At 38.5% G+C, this 14,926-nt stretch overlaps 3 protein-coding genes across 6 annotated transcripts in view; 1 reads left to right on the top strand and 2 right to left on the bottom strand.

The window, feature by feature from the left end:
• Positions 1-401: 401 nt before the first annotated feature.
• Positions 402-2,050, bottom strand: LOC105396017 (39S ribosomal protein L33, mitochondrial). The gene is made up of 4 exons (XM_048627120.1): positions 2,007-2,050; positions 1,322-1,460; positions 1,041-1,144; positions 402-584 (listed from the first exon to the last, which is right to left on the bottom strand). The coding sequence occupies exons 2-4, from the start codon at positions 1,360-1,362 to the stop codon at positions 526-528; spliced, it is 204 nt and encodes a 67-aa protein (XP_048483077.1). The 5' UTR covers positions 1,363-1,460; positions 2,007-2,050; the 3' UTR covers positions 402-525.
• Positions 2,051-2,851: 801 nt separating this feature from the next.
• On the top strand, positions 2,852-4,848 carry LOC105396018 (ELAV-like protein 1). The gene has a single exon (XM_038114078.2). The coding sequence runs from the start codon at positions 3,258-3,260 to the stop codon at positions 4,377-4,379; it is 1,122 nt and encodes a 373-aa protein (XP_037970006.2). The 5' UTR covers positions 2,852-3,257; the 3' UTR covers positions 4,380-4,848.
• A 7,515-nt stretch (positions 4,849-12,363) lies between these two features.
• LOC105396019 (mitogen-activated protein kinase kinase kinase 11) overlaps positions 12,364-14,926 on the bottom strand; it is a 51,891-nt gene continuing 49,328 nt past the window's right edge. For all 4 annotated transcript variants that reach the window (XM_038114076.2, XM_038114077.2, XM_048627305.1 and 1 more), the window contains 2 exons: positions 14,796-14,910; positions 12,364-14,235 (listed from right to left, as the gene is read on the bottom strand). In XM_038114076.2, the coding sequence (XP_037970004.2) occupies positions 13,351-14,235; positions 14,796-14,910 (1,000 nt within the window). In that variant the 3' untranslated portion in view covers positions 12,364-13,350. The remainder of the gene's footprint in view (positions 14,236-14,795; positions 14,911-14,926) is intronic.

The following is a 14,926-nucleotide window of genomic DNA, read 5'->3' as shown; positions in this document are numbered from 1 at the left end:
TTTAAATAAGCACTATTCAATGTATTGGCACATTTCAGGTTACCTACTCAGGGTAACACAGAATTTACAAAGAAATATAAAACCATCACTGTAGCTTTGCAATTACTGGGTTTCCCTGAATAGGCCATCATCATATTATAATGAAGCACATGTATTCTTGTGTGTACTGACGTGGCAGTTAGTTTAAGAAAAGAGTAAAGCATATATTCTAAATTCATTATATTGAACAAGTAGCATATGATTGCTGGCAAGATGTCGCGATCGCTGGAGTATTTTAATCAAATGTAATTTAATTATTAAGCTCATGTGCACTTAATGTACATCTAATTTGGAGAACGCTCCAATATTCATGATAATTTGCTAGATAACACTTTTAATATATTTAAATAATAAAATAGAAATGTGGTGTATCCAAAGATTTGTTTATTGTTTAAAGTACAATAACTAAATTATAACATTATACTATTAGTGTTGCATATTTATTTTTAATCTACTGTCTACTCTTAAATAAATATTTGGTGAAACTTACGACGACTTTATACTTCTAATCTTCTTTCTCTCCCTGTACACACTCTGAGCGCGAACTACAAGGAAATAAAGTGAATTAAAGACTCTCTTATCAACTGTTAAATGTATGTATTCACAAATTCTTATTAATTACTATAAAACATAAACATTTAATAAACTCTCTTGTGGGGTAGGACTTAGGAGGCATTGCTGCATTGCATCATTATTAAAATTCCCAAGGTACCTACAATGGGATGGCAGGGTATCAAACCCTTTTGTGGTTTATCATTGGTTCCAACAAAAGCACCTTTAGGATCTGTGTTTAATATTTTTAATACAACACTGGCTGTATTTTCTCCATACAAATACACACCATAAAGGTGAAGAGGGTAATCTTGAAGGTGGTTCTAACACACCCATCACTAAATTAGTTTACCACATCTAAAAACTCTTCTACATTTAAAGTTTGAATACGTAAAAGGATGGAAGCATGGAACTCCTCACTAGTAAAGTTGAAATTGTTTTGTACTCACTGTAAGGGTCAAACCGTATAACTTCTAGTTTGTCGACCAGTCGTTCTCTGATTGCTGTGAATTTGTGGCCAGATACTGCACTTTCCATTAGAACCATCACCATTCTGAAAAAACGGTTTACTATTCATAGGGATACCTTGTTACACACGAAAATTAAACCAAACATATACATAAAATACTTAATTTCAAATCTAATCCTATATTATTTTGAGAACCAAAAAGATAATTATTATAAACCATTAAAAATATAACCTAAAAGTTACTATTACAAAGAGACTTACTTGCTTTTAGCTTTCTTCAGTAAAATATTGGTAAGAAACATTTTTGATCTAACTTAGCTGTAACTGGATAGTAATTAAAAACTCAGAATTATAAATTATGAAATATTCTCCCAAAAATCCAAAAATATTTTGGTCAGATTTCCAGTGTTGCCAGTCCCATTGAACAATTTCAGACGGTATTTTACCTAAAAACGGACGGTTTCTTATAAAAAGGGACGGTTTAAAAAGAAATGTTACGATCTGTAAGTGTATCAAATTAATAAGGCTGTTTTATCTTATAAGGCCGATAAAGAGTAATGAGCTTTTGATTTTTTTGGGGATAGATATGTATAAGTACTATAAGCACTTAGATTTCGAGAAATAATTTTGTGAAATCTGATGATTTTCGTCAACTATAAACGGAACACCCACAGAATAAACAAAAAACGTTTTATTTGCTTTCCATTCTAGATAATGTTAACCTATTTTTACACTTTTGACAGTCATTCGAATAATTATTTTGGGTTTTGTTTATTCGTGAATTTTTATCTGCGGATCATCGTAATCGTAATGGGCGAAATAAAGTAAATGAGCGCGTTCACTAAAAGACTCCGAACTTATTGCGTCCTAAAAGGGACGGTGGATGCAAAGGGACGTCGAGGGACGAAAATCGTCCCTTTTAGGACGATCTGGCAACGCTGCAGATTTCAGTTTTTGACGTTTGTTTGTCCCTGCACCACAGAGTAGAATAAAGTGTCAGAATATGTAATAATCTGTATCTCTTGTCTGTTATTATGCTGCCGTTATTATTCTGAGAGTCAATCGTATCATTTTTGTCCAGTCAGTTTTGGATTAAATCGTGTACAGACCGGCCCAACAAACACCCAACGATGGATATTTATCATACATAATACAGGGCAGATTGCAGCAACGAAGGTCAACGAAACCCGTTCGTTGGCGTTCGTTTGGCCGGTCTGTACGCAGCTTTAGAAAACTTATTCCGGATCCCTATTCCCAGCAATAAAGCAAGGAACATAAGAAGGCCTATGACAAGTTCTGTCAACTCAAGTCGCTAGTTTCATACTATGATGATAGTCACTAACATCATCATCATCATCGAGATCGCATGTACGTTGAGCGATGACGATCACGATCTTTGCCACCTACACCTAGTCCTTTGCAAGAAAGAAGAAGTATTCTCTTACGATAAGCTAGTCAGTCATCCAATCGTCCTTCGTCTCGTATGTCTCGTCTCGCATCGCATCTCGTAGCGGAGACGACGACGCGTCTCGAATAGTCTCGATCAGGCAGCGTGAGGAGGTAGCATTAAAGTGCCGACACATCATCGGACGCGGCGGTCAGCCGCAACTGATAAGTGTGCACGGTCTTTTCCGACAGTTCGTGCCAGACAGATCGCTCGCGGCCGTCTATCAGTCGCGTCTGACAGCCGCGGCCGCGTCCGTAAGCCGCGTCCGCTAGTGTGTCGGCAGCTTAAATTTTATGCCAAACCATAGACAAAATAAAACAAATGTTTATTTTTAAATTTTATTTATGTCCTTGAGAAACGAGCATTGCCATGTTTCTGCCACGTCTTTGGCAAAAATAAATTTCAATTTTCAAAAAACCTATGGTGACGTTGATGTAATGTGATAATAAAATTGCTAATTTTAAAAGTAGAGATTAGCGTATCATTAAACCATGTAAATAAAGTGAAAATTAAAGAAGTAACGTGCATGGTTAATCCAACATAAAACCTGGTAACATTTAAAAAACAAATTGTGTGTGAGTGATGATGAACTTGTGAACCGGCGTTCCCGTTGGCGTTTTTCGTGTGATCTTAGTTTTTGTGTTCGTTCTTTGTTCATTTTCATGTAGCAAATGAAATAACAAATTCGTCATAGTGTGAGTTTTACCAGTATTTTGTTTTCCGTAGTGTAGTTTTATCAAATACCGAACAATGATTAACGAGATGAGCGTGGAGATGGAGAATGGCGGCGGCGACGCGTCCAATGTGTCGCCGACCAAGCTGATGGTGAACTACATCCCGGAGCTGATGACGCGCGACATGATGTACGCGCTGTTCTCCGCCATGGGCAAGATCGAGAGCTGCAAGCTGATCGCCAACCGCGGCTACGGCTTCGTGGAGTACGAGAAGCACGAGGACGCCGAGAAGGCGCGCGCCGCCTTCAACGGGCTGCTCATGCAGGGCAAGACGCTCAAGGTGTCCTTCGCGCTGCTCAACCCCGAGCACAAGGCCAGCCACAAGCCCGACACCGAGTCCAACCTGTACATCAGCAACCTGCCTCCCGACATGACGCTGGAGCGGCTCAACGCGCTGTTCGGCCAGTTCGGCAACATCACCAACAGCCGCGTGTCGCAGGGCATCGCCTTCGTGTGCTTCGAGGTGCGCAAGCAGGCCGAGGACGCCATCAAGCACATGAACGGCACCACGCCCATCCCCAACGCGGGCCCCATCGTGGTGAAGTTCGCCAACAAGCCCAGCGCCAACAAGAACGCGCCCCGGCCTGGCCCGCGCGCGCTGGGCGCCGCGCCGCTCGCCTACAACGGCGCGCCCGTGTTCAACGGCTCCTCGCCCACCGCCTTCAACGGCACCGGGCTCATGAGCGCGCGCGCCGCCTTCCCGCCCGCCTTCCCGCAGGCGTCGCCGCCGCCGCTGCTGCCCTCGCCCGGCAAGGCGCTGCCCTTCATCAACAAGGGGCAGCAGCGCTTCAACCCCATGGCGGCCAGCAACCACTCCCCGCTGCCGCTGCTCGGCGCGCCCGCCAGCCCCGTGCCGCTGCTGGGCGCGCCGCCCGCGCCGCACCAGACCACCGTGTACGTCTACAACGTGGGTGAGGACACCGAGGAGCTCGCCCTCTGGCAGCTGTTCGGTCCCTACGGCGCCATCGACTCCATCAAAGTGATCAAGGATCCAGAGACTAAGAAGAACAAAGGTTTCGCTTTCGTAAACATGCGAGAGTATGACGAGGCTGCGATGGCCATCCAGGCGCTCAACGGCTACACGCTCAATGGACAGGTTTTGTCGGTTAGCTTTAAGACACAGAAGAGAAACAATTAGGATGTGTACGGACGTTTTAGACGCCGTCTTTCTTGTGATCGTTCCGAGGCCGAAAGCTTAAGAAAGATTTTCATTCCAATCTCAAAATATTTTTGTAGTCGAGACGCGAGATCCTCTATATGCATTTCAGATTAGTCACATAAGTATTTTTGTAAGATTTAACATAGTTTTTTAATCGCGAGAGCGCGACATGACTATCTGTGAGTTTAGTTGGCTTGACAATTATCATACTTATATATGTGTACTTTTTTATCATATGATATGGTATTATATTATTGGACTATGATGAAGTATGGTATTATATTATTAGCTATATCTACACAGCGAGGCGGGGGCGAGGGTCTGTCCATAGTTTCTGAGCCTCTGAGGCCTGGTCTGTCGCCCCCTCCTCTGCCCAGCAGGTATTTTATTTTGTGTAAAACAAACCATTGTATGTTTTTTACTCTTTAATAAATTTCATGGTTCAATATTGTGTATTGTATATTTTCTCTATTTTTTCTATATACATTTAATCCCTACCCTGTCGTGTCCTTATTTAATTACATATTCGTATTACTATTAATTAAATATATTTGTGGCAGTAGTTTTACCATGTACGTAATATGTAATGATGTGTATAATGTCCGTGACTGCTCTTCGAGTTGCTTTGCTATTGCATGTTGTGTTGTGAGAACCAAAATAATTTTATTTGTTTATATCATAGCAGTTTATAGCTCTGGTTATTGTTTGATCAGTCGTAGTTTTTTTATTCTATAGTATATCGGCACCCACACATGTCAGGTCTCCTAATTTCGTAAATCTCATGTTACAAAATACGGGTTGTTAATTTATTAATTAAATTTGAGTCACATTGGAAGTCAAGATCATAAGCTTTAATCTCCTTAATACATTTTTGCTAAGGCTTCAAGTCCATTAGAATAGGTAGATTAGTTGTAAAGATACACATAACTGTGTAATAGATACGCGTACTTATAGGTTTTGTCCAAGGACAGGTTTATCAAAGGGCATGTTAATAGGACATGGGGAGCAGATAAGATAGGGTTAAGTACACTAATACCAATGACGCTCGAAACTACATTGTGTAGAGTCGAAATTGCATTTGCTATCGCCACATACAGCAGTATGACTGTATTACTGACTTTACTGATTGTGTTTAATACGAGGGCGATAAAGACAGCCTGTGGTTCAGAAAATCTGGAGCGCAGGGAACTGTGATATTTGAGACTGCCACAAATAATATATGATTAGCTTTAGAAGCAATAGGAGCCTAATCCTACGTGCCTCTGACCAGAGTAATACTTATAAGCTATTTCATTACAAAAAATATTAAATAATAATATAGGGAGTAGACCAAGAAGATACAGTTGGATGTTTGTATTAGTTTGATGTGTACAATTCTTCGCGCTTTAAGCAAGTCACTGCCATCTAATTGCTCAGTGAATATGTAATTAATATTGGTGCCAACTAAGGTAAAATTATAGGTCCAAAGGATCTTGAGTGTGAGATTTAATGAAATAGCTTGAAACAGTCAGAATCCGCGAAACAATTGATTAGGATAACAACAGCTTAGACCAGTGAAAGTAAATAGAAAGTAAGTACGTTTCATCCATCTCAATGGTGAGTAAATACATAATTACGTAGTTATTCATATATTTGTATAAAACAAAAGAATCTTATCTAGGTTTGGTAACATGGTCCAAAAAATATTTGTTTCCGTATAGGTAAGATTTTAAGAAGAAATGCGTACATATTTAGATGGTATTTTTAAAATATTTCCAATGAGATTAAATTTGTGCTGTGTAGGTACCTAGATTTAAATGAAGGAAGGGTTTAGGCCTAGTCCACCAGGCTGGCCTAGTGCTAAATTTTGTGCGGCCCAGTTTTATAGAAAGCTTAATAGTCATGCGTTTTCTTTGAGTTATAATTTTACATCGGTTTTATGTTGTAATGTAAGTCATCGCGATAAACAGTTAGGTACTGCGAGTGTAATGTATATGTAGCAGTAGAGATAACGCTCCTTCGGTAGGTACCGCACATAGTAGCATCGATAACGTGAAATAATCAATAAGTAGGTAGGTACCCGCTGTCAATGAATTAAACAGCCAATAATCAGGGATCGTAATAATAATATGAACTTTAATCCTGCCTGCCAAATGTTGAGTCAATAAACAGTAGTGAGGAGTGACTCTCACCGCGCAACAAACATGTTGTCTAGAAAATTAATCAATCCCTCGAGCCATAATTAACTTTAAAAATAAAATTACAAAACTGCAGCGTGCCTCGTTGCCCGCCGCCCGATCGGTAATAAAATCGACGTCCGAACTTCGGTTAAAAATATAATAAATAACGAGAAACCCTCGACAAATACGCTTGCGGGTGGAGCCAGAGAACATCTCTTTTTGGCGCTATGAGGCTGGTGCGACGGAGTGCGGTCAATATCCTTGAACGACGTCTGTCCTTCAAACTCCTAAAGGTCAGACTGTCGGGACAATAGTTGAGCTACACTGCGGGCGGGTCGCACGGCGCGACGCTGCTCACTGGTTCCGTCGGAAAGGACATTAGCCGCCTTTACATCAAGTTTCGCGAAACGCTCAGTATGATAATTAGTCGTCCCAGCCGCCAACGAACAGGTCCACTTTTTTTAGCTGTCCGAGTCGCTGCGACGAATACCTCGCGATTATAAACACACTTCCTGCTATAAAACTACTCAGTTCAATTCGTAGATTGAAAGAAACATACCGTGCCAAATGAAATTTAATTTACCCATCGTATACTATTTATCTAAGTATAGATATTAGGTTCCAACAGCGTGGGTAGCACAAAAGTCAGACCTAAGTTATAAGTTCGTTACAGTTCAGACAGAGGTTGCGACCTACGCACCTCTAAGGTCGTCTAACAATTTGGCTATAACGGAGAGGGATGTTTCTTTTTGAAAAAGAATATAGGTACCTACTTATCAGGTCTGCATTTAAATTGACTAATCTAAATTTACCTGTTCATAAAAAGTCTCAATGTTAAACAAATTTATGCGTGTTTAAATGAATATGCATGAACGATTCGAAACCTCAAAAATATTAAATACTTACTAATAAGTAGGTACGAGTGTGCCAGATAGGGACCAACGTTCTCCGCATCTCAAACACGTAAATAATGTAACAATCAGACACTCTGCGATCAACAGCCTCAGCACAAAGCGTTTCTTGTGTATTTAGGTGTTGCTCAGTCTTGGCAAATAACATATTGTACAATGGGCAGGTAGATTTTAAAACAGAGCGGTTTTACCATTTGGAACCCTCTAAATACCGCTCTTAAAGCATTTTTTGCGCAAAACAATGTGTTTGAAGATGTGCACGGAAATAAATCTGTAGTCTTTATTTGGAGTGGTTCGTTCGTGTGCATAAATTGTGTAGCATTTTGTTTCGTGTTGTAAATCCTCGGTGGCGATGAGAGGCGCGCCGGTGGGTAACTGTACTGAGGAATGCGGGTAGAGTGGCCCCTGACCAACATGGACCGTCACCGGCCACGCACGTTACTCGCGAATACAACCACCGCACCACTCATATAAATGTCCCTGGTTATTATAACTACTTTGACATCACAAGAGGCTATGTTACTGGTTCGCACAATGAAACGCTCTTTCATACAGTAGAATACGCCCGACGCGGGTCTTTCTAGACGAGTCTTTTGAGATGGCTGTAAATAGTTCTCGTTTTGCTTGGCTTACTGCCACTTCATGACTTATTTATTCAAGATTCTCGTCTTGAATGAGCCGTTTTCAAGGACTTTCCAGTTATAAATTGATAATGTACTTAAACGGTGCCTAATTTTACGTGTTGAATGCGTTAATTTTAAACGTCGTCGTTAGCGCGCAATGTTCTTGATGTTCTTTGCAGACCAGACTCAGCTCGGTCTATCGATGAAGTTACTGTAGTTTCCGGTAGTTCCAAGATACATAATGTGATATTTCTGGTGTTGGCCGGTAAATTAGATGTAAGATTGGTTAATTGAAACCGTAAATCAAAATTTCCACATTTCAATGTCACGACAGGGTTGTGTGTTTAATGAATCTATAAGATTTTAGTGATCTTTTATTGTTGGCAACATTTTTTAAGATGTTTTAAAATTATCTGACTCCTTACCTACTCTGTTAAGTTATGGATGTGGATATGAAATATGTAATTGATTTTAGTATTTTTATTTGATTTATTTATAAGTACTTACTTTATTACATAATTAAGATGTCCTTATCAAGAACTGTGTAAATAATAGTCTGTAAGAGCACAATTTTAGTATTTTACACTGCACTGGTGGAATAGTATTATAAATACTTACATACATTTATTTAAAATAAATTGTCTTTTTATATAAATTGGTAGTTTATTTTTCAAATATATTTAAGTACCTACATATAATTACTAATATTGACATAACTATCCGATATCAGCTTCATATTAATATAATAAATGATACCTACTTCTCAAAAATAGCTTCATAATAATTATAATATTCAGAAGTATTCTACCAAATCTGTGTACCTATCCATATGTTACTTCTCATCTTTAAAAGGGAAATATGGGGAGAGAATAATAAGACTGCATAAAAGCTTAGAACTATTTTATTTGTCGATTTAACATACAGATGTAAGGCATTCTCCTTCCTCGAGTCATTGGCACACTGAACCAGCATTTTACATCAATTTTATCAAATAAAATAAAGAAATGAGCGTCCTACCATCACAGGTAATGGAATGTACATAAATAAGGAATGTCCAAAAGATTCGTCGTATAAAATAATCACATGTGCGGCATATTATTATTAAAATTAATAATATAATGTCAAGACTAGACGTTTGTTAAGTATTTGCGCCGAAGTCTCGAGATATTTACAGATTAGCAAAGTAGGATGACTAAACAATCGACCGACTAAAACTTCAAATTACGCCTATGTTAATTTGGTTTAAAATAAAACAAATACAATTTGGATTACTGCAAAACACTGGGTTAACCTTGGCACTGGCATACATTTCATCTACAAAATTAGAAAACCAAACAATTTTTGTACAAATTATAAACTATAAAATTCATTGTACATAAAATATCTATTGAATTTCATAAAAATCTCAAATACTGTAAGAATACTGTTAAAATTTCATTTCATAAATAAAAAATATGGACGCAAAGTAATTTCAAATATTGCACAAAAAGAAAATATAGTACAAAATAAATAAATATAAGACTGCATTGTACTGGCCAAAATTAAAATATGATAGAGTATTTTGCTTTACAATCTTTGCAATCCGTAACCAACAAACCACTTCTAAATTTAGGCACTGGTTTTAAGTAATACATATCAAAGTTAATTTAATTATCGATAAACATCTTAATATATAGAAATATGCCAATATGTGTATAATATTTAAGCATTTTCAAACCAGAACTCAACTAAATGGTGATTATTTTTGTCTAATATTTATAATTTACGTATGTTCAATTGATTAGATTTATTAAATTATTCCTGTGACAATCGATAAGTACCTCAATTTTGTATATATTTAGCAGGATATGCAATTTTAGTTTTTGTAAATATATACATAGATATTCGCAAAATTCCGACTAGTTTTTCACCTAATATACAAATTACAGTGGTTATAAAAGCTGCCCGTTGCTAAATATCTACAATTTATACTTATTTGAGTAAAAAATACCTAACGTTTGATTTTTGTACAAAATGCATACTTTTCTAATGTAACTTACCTACTTTACGATAAAATTATGTAAGTACTTATGTGATTATCATTATAGTTAATTTACAATGACGTACACACACAGTACCTATTACATATTATAATTAATTAAATATTTGAACACACATAAAAACTGTTTATACAGACCTATTTTTGTACTTTTTGTATAAAATAAAATAAATATTGTTGAAAAACACATTTATATAAATAATAAATGCCAAATAAAGAGTGGAACTTTATCAGAGAACGACACAAAGGCAGGCGAAGTACAATGTACACAAAAGCATGTAGTGCAATGCAGTGGCGGCTGGTGCCTCAGATACCCGGTGGTGCACTTTATGGGTTTAGTAAATTTTGGAAGAAAAATAGATTACCTATTACAATTAGAAGTAAAAAAAATATAACTATATTTTACCTTATTTATATTTTAAATCCATTCTGCATTCCTTTTTTGACGCGAAATTGCTTCTCCGCCGAAACGAAAACAACACACGGAAAGCAAAATAAAGCATTTAGTCTCTCACATCCACATAACCATTTATTTTTATTGTACATTTCACTTTTGAAAATTCAGGTATAAGTTTTATTTTTTGTTTTGCACTCCTATTTTAAGATGAGAAAAGGCCGAGGCGGCCCAGCAGATTTAATGTCCAGTCTATTTTGAATAATGTCCTATTGCTTTTTATGAAGTCCATATTGTATTTTGCACTCATTTTCACTCACACACACATATACACACTCACGAAATATTTACTACTTTCTTAGTTAATAAGTAATTAGAGTAACAAATTAAATACGTATTCGCGCGCGAAAGGTGAAACTGCGACAATGACATGACAAGTGCATCGTGCATCGTTCGTAGGTCACGCCACCGGTCAAGGCCGCCGCCCGCGCCTCCCGTGGCGTCATTCGTATGATTTCGGCAATTTCCGGTCGCGTGCGGCGCACGAATTTATCCTAGAACTGCATACAGTTTGTACTGAGCATCTTCCGTCTCACGCGCCGGGCGATTTCCATCCTGTTTCATACTACATGTATGAGCTCGCTCCGTGCGACAATCCGAGCGCACGAGGTAGTTTTTGTTCAAGCAAAAATAAGATCTAAGTCTTTCGCAGTAGAAATCAAAATAGGCCAGCTTGGTTTAATTTAACTCGTAACGTTCGAATGATTTATGTAATTTCTGTTTAGGGTAGGTATTACGGTTGTTATATTGGTATTTTTGTGAAGTTTTCTTTAGACGTACCTAGCACCTACCTAGTCTAGTATGGTATAGGAAGAAGGAAGGTACATATTTAGAAGGTTTTTTAATGGTAGTGCGTTGCACGGGCGCACTTAAGGTGCAGCCGCCACTGGTGCAATGTACATAACACAATTTAAATAATAAAAACATGTGAGACACGTTTGTTTGTTCCCTATGTTGCAAGGTGGCACGTAATATTCACAAGCTTTAATTTAAGTGTTAAAAATAACGTAGATATATATAGAGGGAAAAATATTTTAGCACAAAAATGTACGGAAAATCCGTTCCCAAGGACTGAAACATATTTATAAATATAATAAAATTCCACCCTGTATACAAATAAAAATGTTTTTTGCTATAACTTTTTAACTAGAAATATTTTGAGTCAAAATGGAAAGGTAAGTTCCCTAGAACAATATTTACATTTATATAAAATTACATTTTGTGCCTACATTGTTCCTCTGTATTTATCTTAAACATTGTGAAGAATTCCGGCCAAAATATTAATCTCCTTGGAAGCGGGCACGGTCAATAAGTCTGCTTCTGGTTCCAGATGTTTTCAGATAGGACCCTACTTTACAATAAAAACGTCAGCAAATTCCCAAATATTCTCAATGTCTACTCTTGCCAATCGAAGTTTAAAGTAACTTTTCCATGACTATGAAACAGGGATAGTACAAATTGTCCAACTACAATGTTACTGTATGTACTTTTTACAATACCTTATGTTTTCTATATTACAAAATGTACAGACTAAGCGAAAGTTAAATAATGAACACAATTGCAACTTTACATAGCTTATTGCAGTTCTTTAACCTGAGTCTCCTTAGAGTACTTTGATGTTTGTTACCGTATGAATAGTTATAACGATTTATGTGACATTGTTATTGATTGTTAAACACAGATTTCTACTTATAGTCGAACTATTAAGTCCTGACAATAAAGAGTGCGATTTGCTAAGACTTTTTATCATTGTCAGTTATTTACTTTCTCTTACATACATTTAAAAAATAAAATACTGATTGAAAATGGGTTTTTAACGGATTTGTCCTTTAATAAAAATAAAATAGATCGATTAAACACGGTTTTTAACAATGAGTTACTATCCACTTCCGTTTTCAGGACTTTCTAGTTGGACTGTAGATCGAAGCGTTATTTCAGAAACTGGTTGGCATAAACATCAAACTAAACAAGGGGACATATAGGTCGAATATACTTTACATAATTTACGATAAATATAGAGATTCCTTAAAATATCTTATGATGTTTCTAGTCGTTATTAAGAAAATTTAGAAATATCTAAATACCTTTTACAAATATATTTCTGGGATATGCTAGTAATGTTCCCATCTAGCGTTTTTCGGAAATAAAGTGCCTATTGTAGATTCCTCATCACCTACCTATCCTTTCAAACCCTTATAAAACTATATTTTTATATTATCATGAATACAAACCTAGCTTCACATAAGATAGTCCTGTGACAAGGTTCTCATTTTATGTAAATGACTTACATAAGGCCCTTTATTTCCAAACCAATAATTTGATTCTTTATACAACGCGAAGTCAGTCTTAATATAAGACAACGCGTTTCTACGCAGACAAACTTGATACATACGTACATAATATTAATAACGACAATTATCGCCAATCAAATAAGCTCGTTGTGACTACCCGTTGAAGCTATTTACAAGACGCCAGAAAGCGTAACACGAGCGAATGTGCTAACAAAGACAAGAAAAACATACAAAAAGAAAAGAAAGCCTTAATTTACTCGAGTTAAAATTGTATTCAACCACATCACAGTTGAAGATAATCCCAACTTTCGTACACAAAGGAGTAAGACGTGAGAAACTAACAGTGCGCGAAGCATGCGCCGGGCATGTGGAAGATCTAACCCTGAGCTACTGAGGATCACAGTGTATATCACTCGCGTTACCGCTCACGCGTTCTATTCAAACGAGATAGTCATCGAACTTTTTGAGCCTTCGCTACGAGTGTCTACTCGGGCGCCGCTCCAGCGCGCCTTCCATCGTCTCTGGGCTGAACCTCACGCGGGTTAAGGAACCGCTTGACGCATCCCGAGCTGATACGTAAGAGCTATCCGTCTCGCTGGTCACACTCTCCGGCGGGGTCGGGTTAGTGGGGGTGCCCCCGCCTGAGCTGCCGCCTGACACACTCGTCTTTTTATACTTCTTCAGGCTGGAGCGAAGCTTTGACGGTCCCAATTCGAGGCCTAAATTCCCCGGCCTTTCCTGTTCGGCCCGCTCTAGCGATTCGTGTCGGTAGTAATCCCGAGGCGGGAGAGAATAGTCTGCCTTTCGTGGGTATTCAGGCGGAGGTTTTGTTGGCGTTCTGTACTCTTCCCTCCTCTCCGAAGGGACAGCTTTCGGCGAGCTAAACTTCTCCGCTCTATACTGTCTCGAAGGAGAGAATGACTCCTCCACATGACTATTAGTCGCCGACGAATTGCTCGGCGTCCTTCTATGCGCGAACGGCGCCGGTCTATAATCCGGCGTAGGCTCTCTGTAATCAAACGCTTCATCGTACCCGTAATAATTATGTTTGTCCATGCGATCGTACGCATTATACGGCTCCGCTCTGTAATAAAAGTCCCTGTCTTGACACGGGGAAGGCTGGAAGTTCTCCCTGTAGTTGCAATACAGGTCTGCTATGTGATCTGAAGTCGAAGAAGAGGTTCGTCTCGGCGAGGGGGTGGCGGGCTGAGTAGAGGTGTAGTTAGTACCCACCCCGGAGGTCCCAGACAAGGGCTGGGCCGAATGTCCGTATCCTGATGATGATGAGGGCACCGCGTAGTGGGTCGGAGAGTCGGTGAAGCGGATCGGTTTTTGTTCCGCCGCTTGCACGCTCGAGATCTGTGACGGGAAATGAAGACGAATTAGAACTATACACCAAATTGCCATTTCTGAATGAAAATTCATTAATCAATTTTTAAGTTACTTAGTAAGTGCTTGTAATTCGAGTAGAAATGATAAAATGGACGCTGAGATACCCATTATGTCCTCGAATACTACCAAACAACCCGTCACCAAGCATTTCATCAATTGCATGGAGCACAGATTCTAAATATGGACTAGCAATCGCTAGCATAGTTATCGCGATTCCATCCAGTCGGTTGGCCGATATCAACAACTTGTCACTACGCTCAAACCATGCCATTGCTAAATATATAGTTTGCAGTTAATTTTCTTTATTTAGATACAAACCGATGAAAAATTTATAATATCTATTTATTTATTTATTTAAACTGGAACACCAGCAGCTTATACAACTAACATTTTTAAGACAGATATTAAAATTATAATTTCGTTGTACAAGCCAATTAAAGGTGTACACAATATCAATCAGTATTATGCAAGTAAACTTATTTCCAACTCTGTATAAAGTGTTATTCCTTAAATTATAAAGTACTGACCGGCGAGCCCGTGATGGCGTGCAGCGGCGCGCGCGCGTGGCGGGCCGGCCCGTGGTACGTGTTGTGTCCGAACCCGTAGCCCGAGTATACGGAGCTCTCGCCCTCCGTCTCCGATCTGAAATTGACGTAAA

The sequence above is a fragment of the Plutella xylostella genome, chromosome 18 (assembly GCF_932276165.1).
Source record: "Plutella xylostella chromosome 18, ilPluXylo3.1, whole genome shotgun sequence".
In the NCBI taxonomy this organism is placed as follows: domain Eukaryota; kingdom Metazoa; phylum Arthropoda; class Insecta; order Lepidoptera; family Plutellidae; genus Plutella; species Plutella xylostella.
Note: the sequence above shows the minus strand (reverse complement) of the source record. Positions and strands in the feature narration are given on the sequence as shown.

Excerpts from the sequence above, each read along its gene's own strand:
- LOC105396018 (XM_038114078.2), top strand. The coding sequence starts at position 3,258 with ATGATTAACGAGATGAGCGTGGAGATGGAGAATGGCGGCGGCGACGCG.
- LOC105396017 (XM_048627120.1), bottom strand. The coding sequence starts at position 1,362 with ATGTTTCTTACCAATATTTTACTGAAGAAAGCTAAAAGCAA. Across the intron at positions 1,145-1,321 it reads CTGAAGAAAGCTAAAAGCAA|AATGGTGATGGTTCTAATGG; the intron begins GTAAGTCTCTTT and ends CCGTTTTTTCAG. Across the intron at positions 585-1,040 it reads TATACGGTTTGACCCTTACA|TTCGCGCTCAGAGTGTGTAC; the intron begins GTGAGTACAAAA and ends ATTTCCTTGTAG.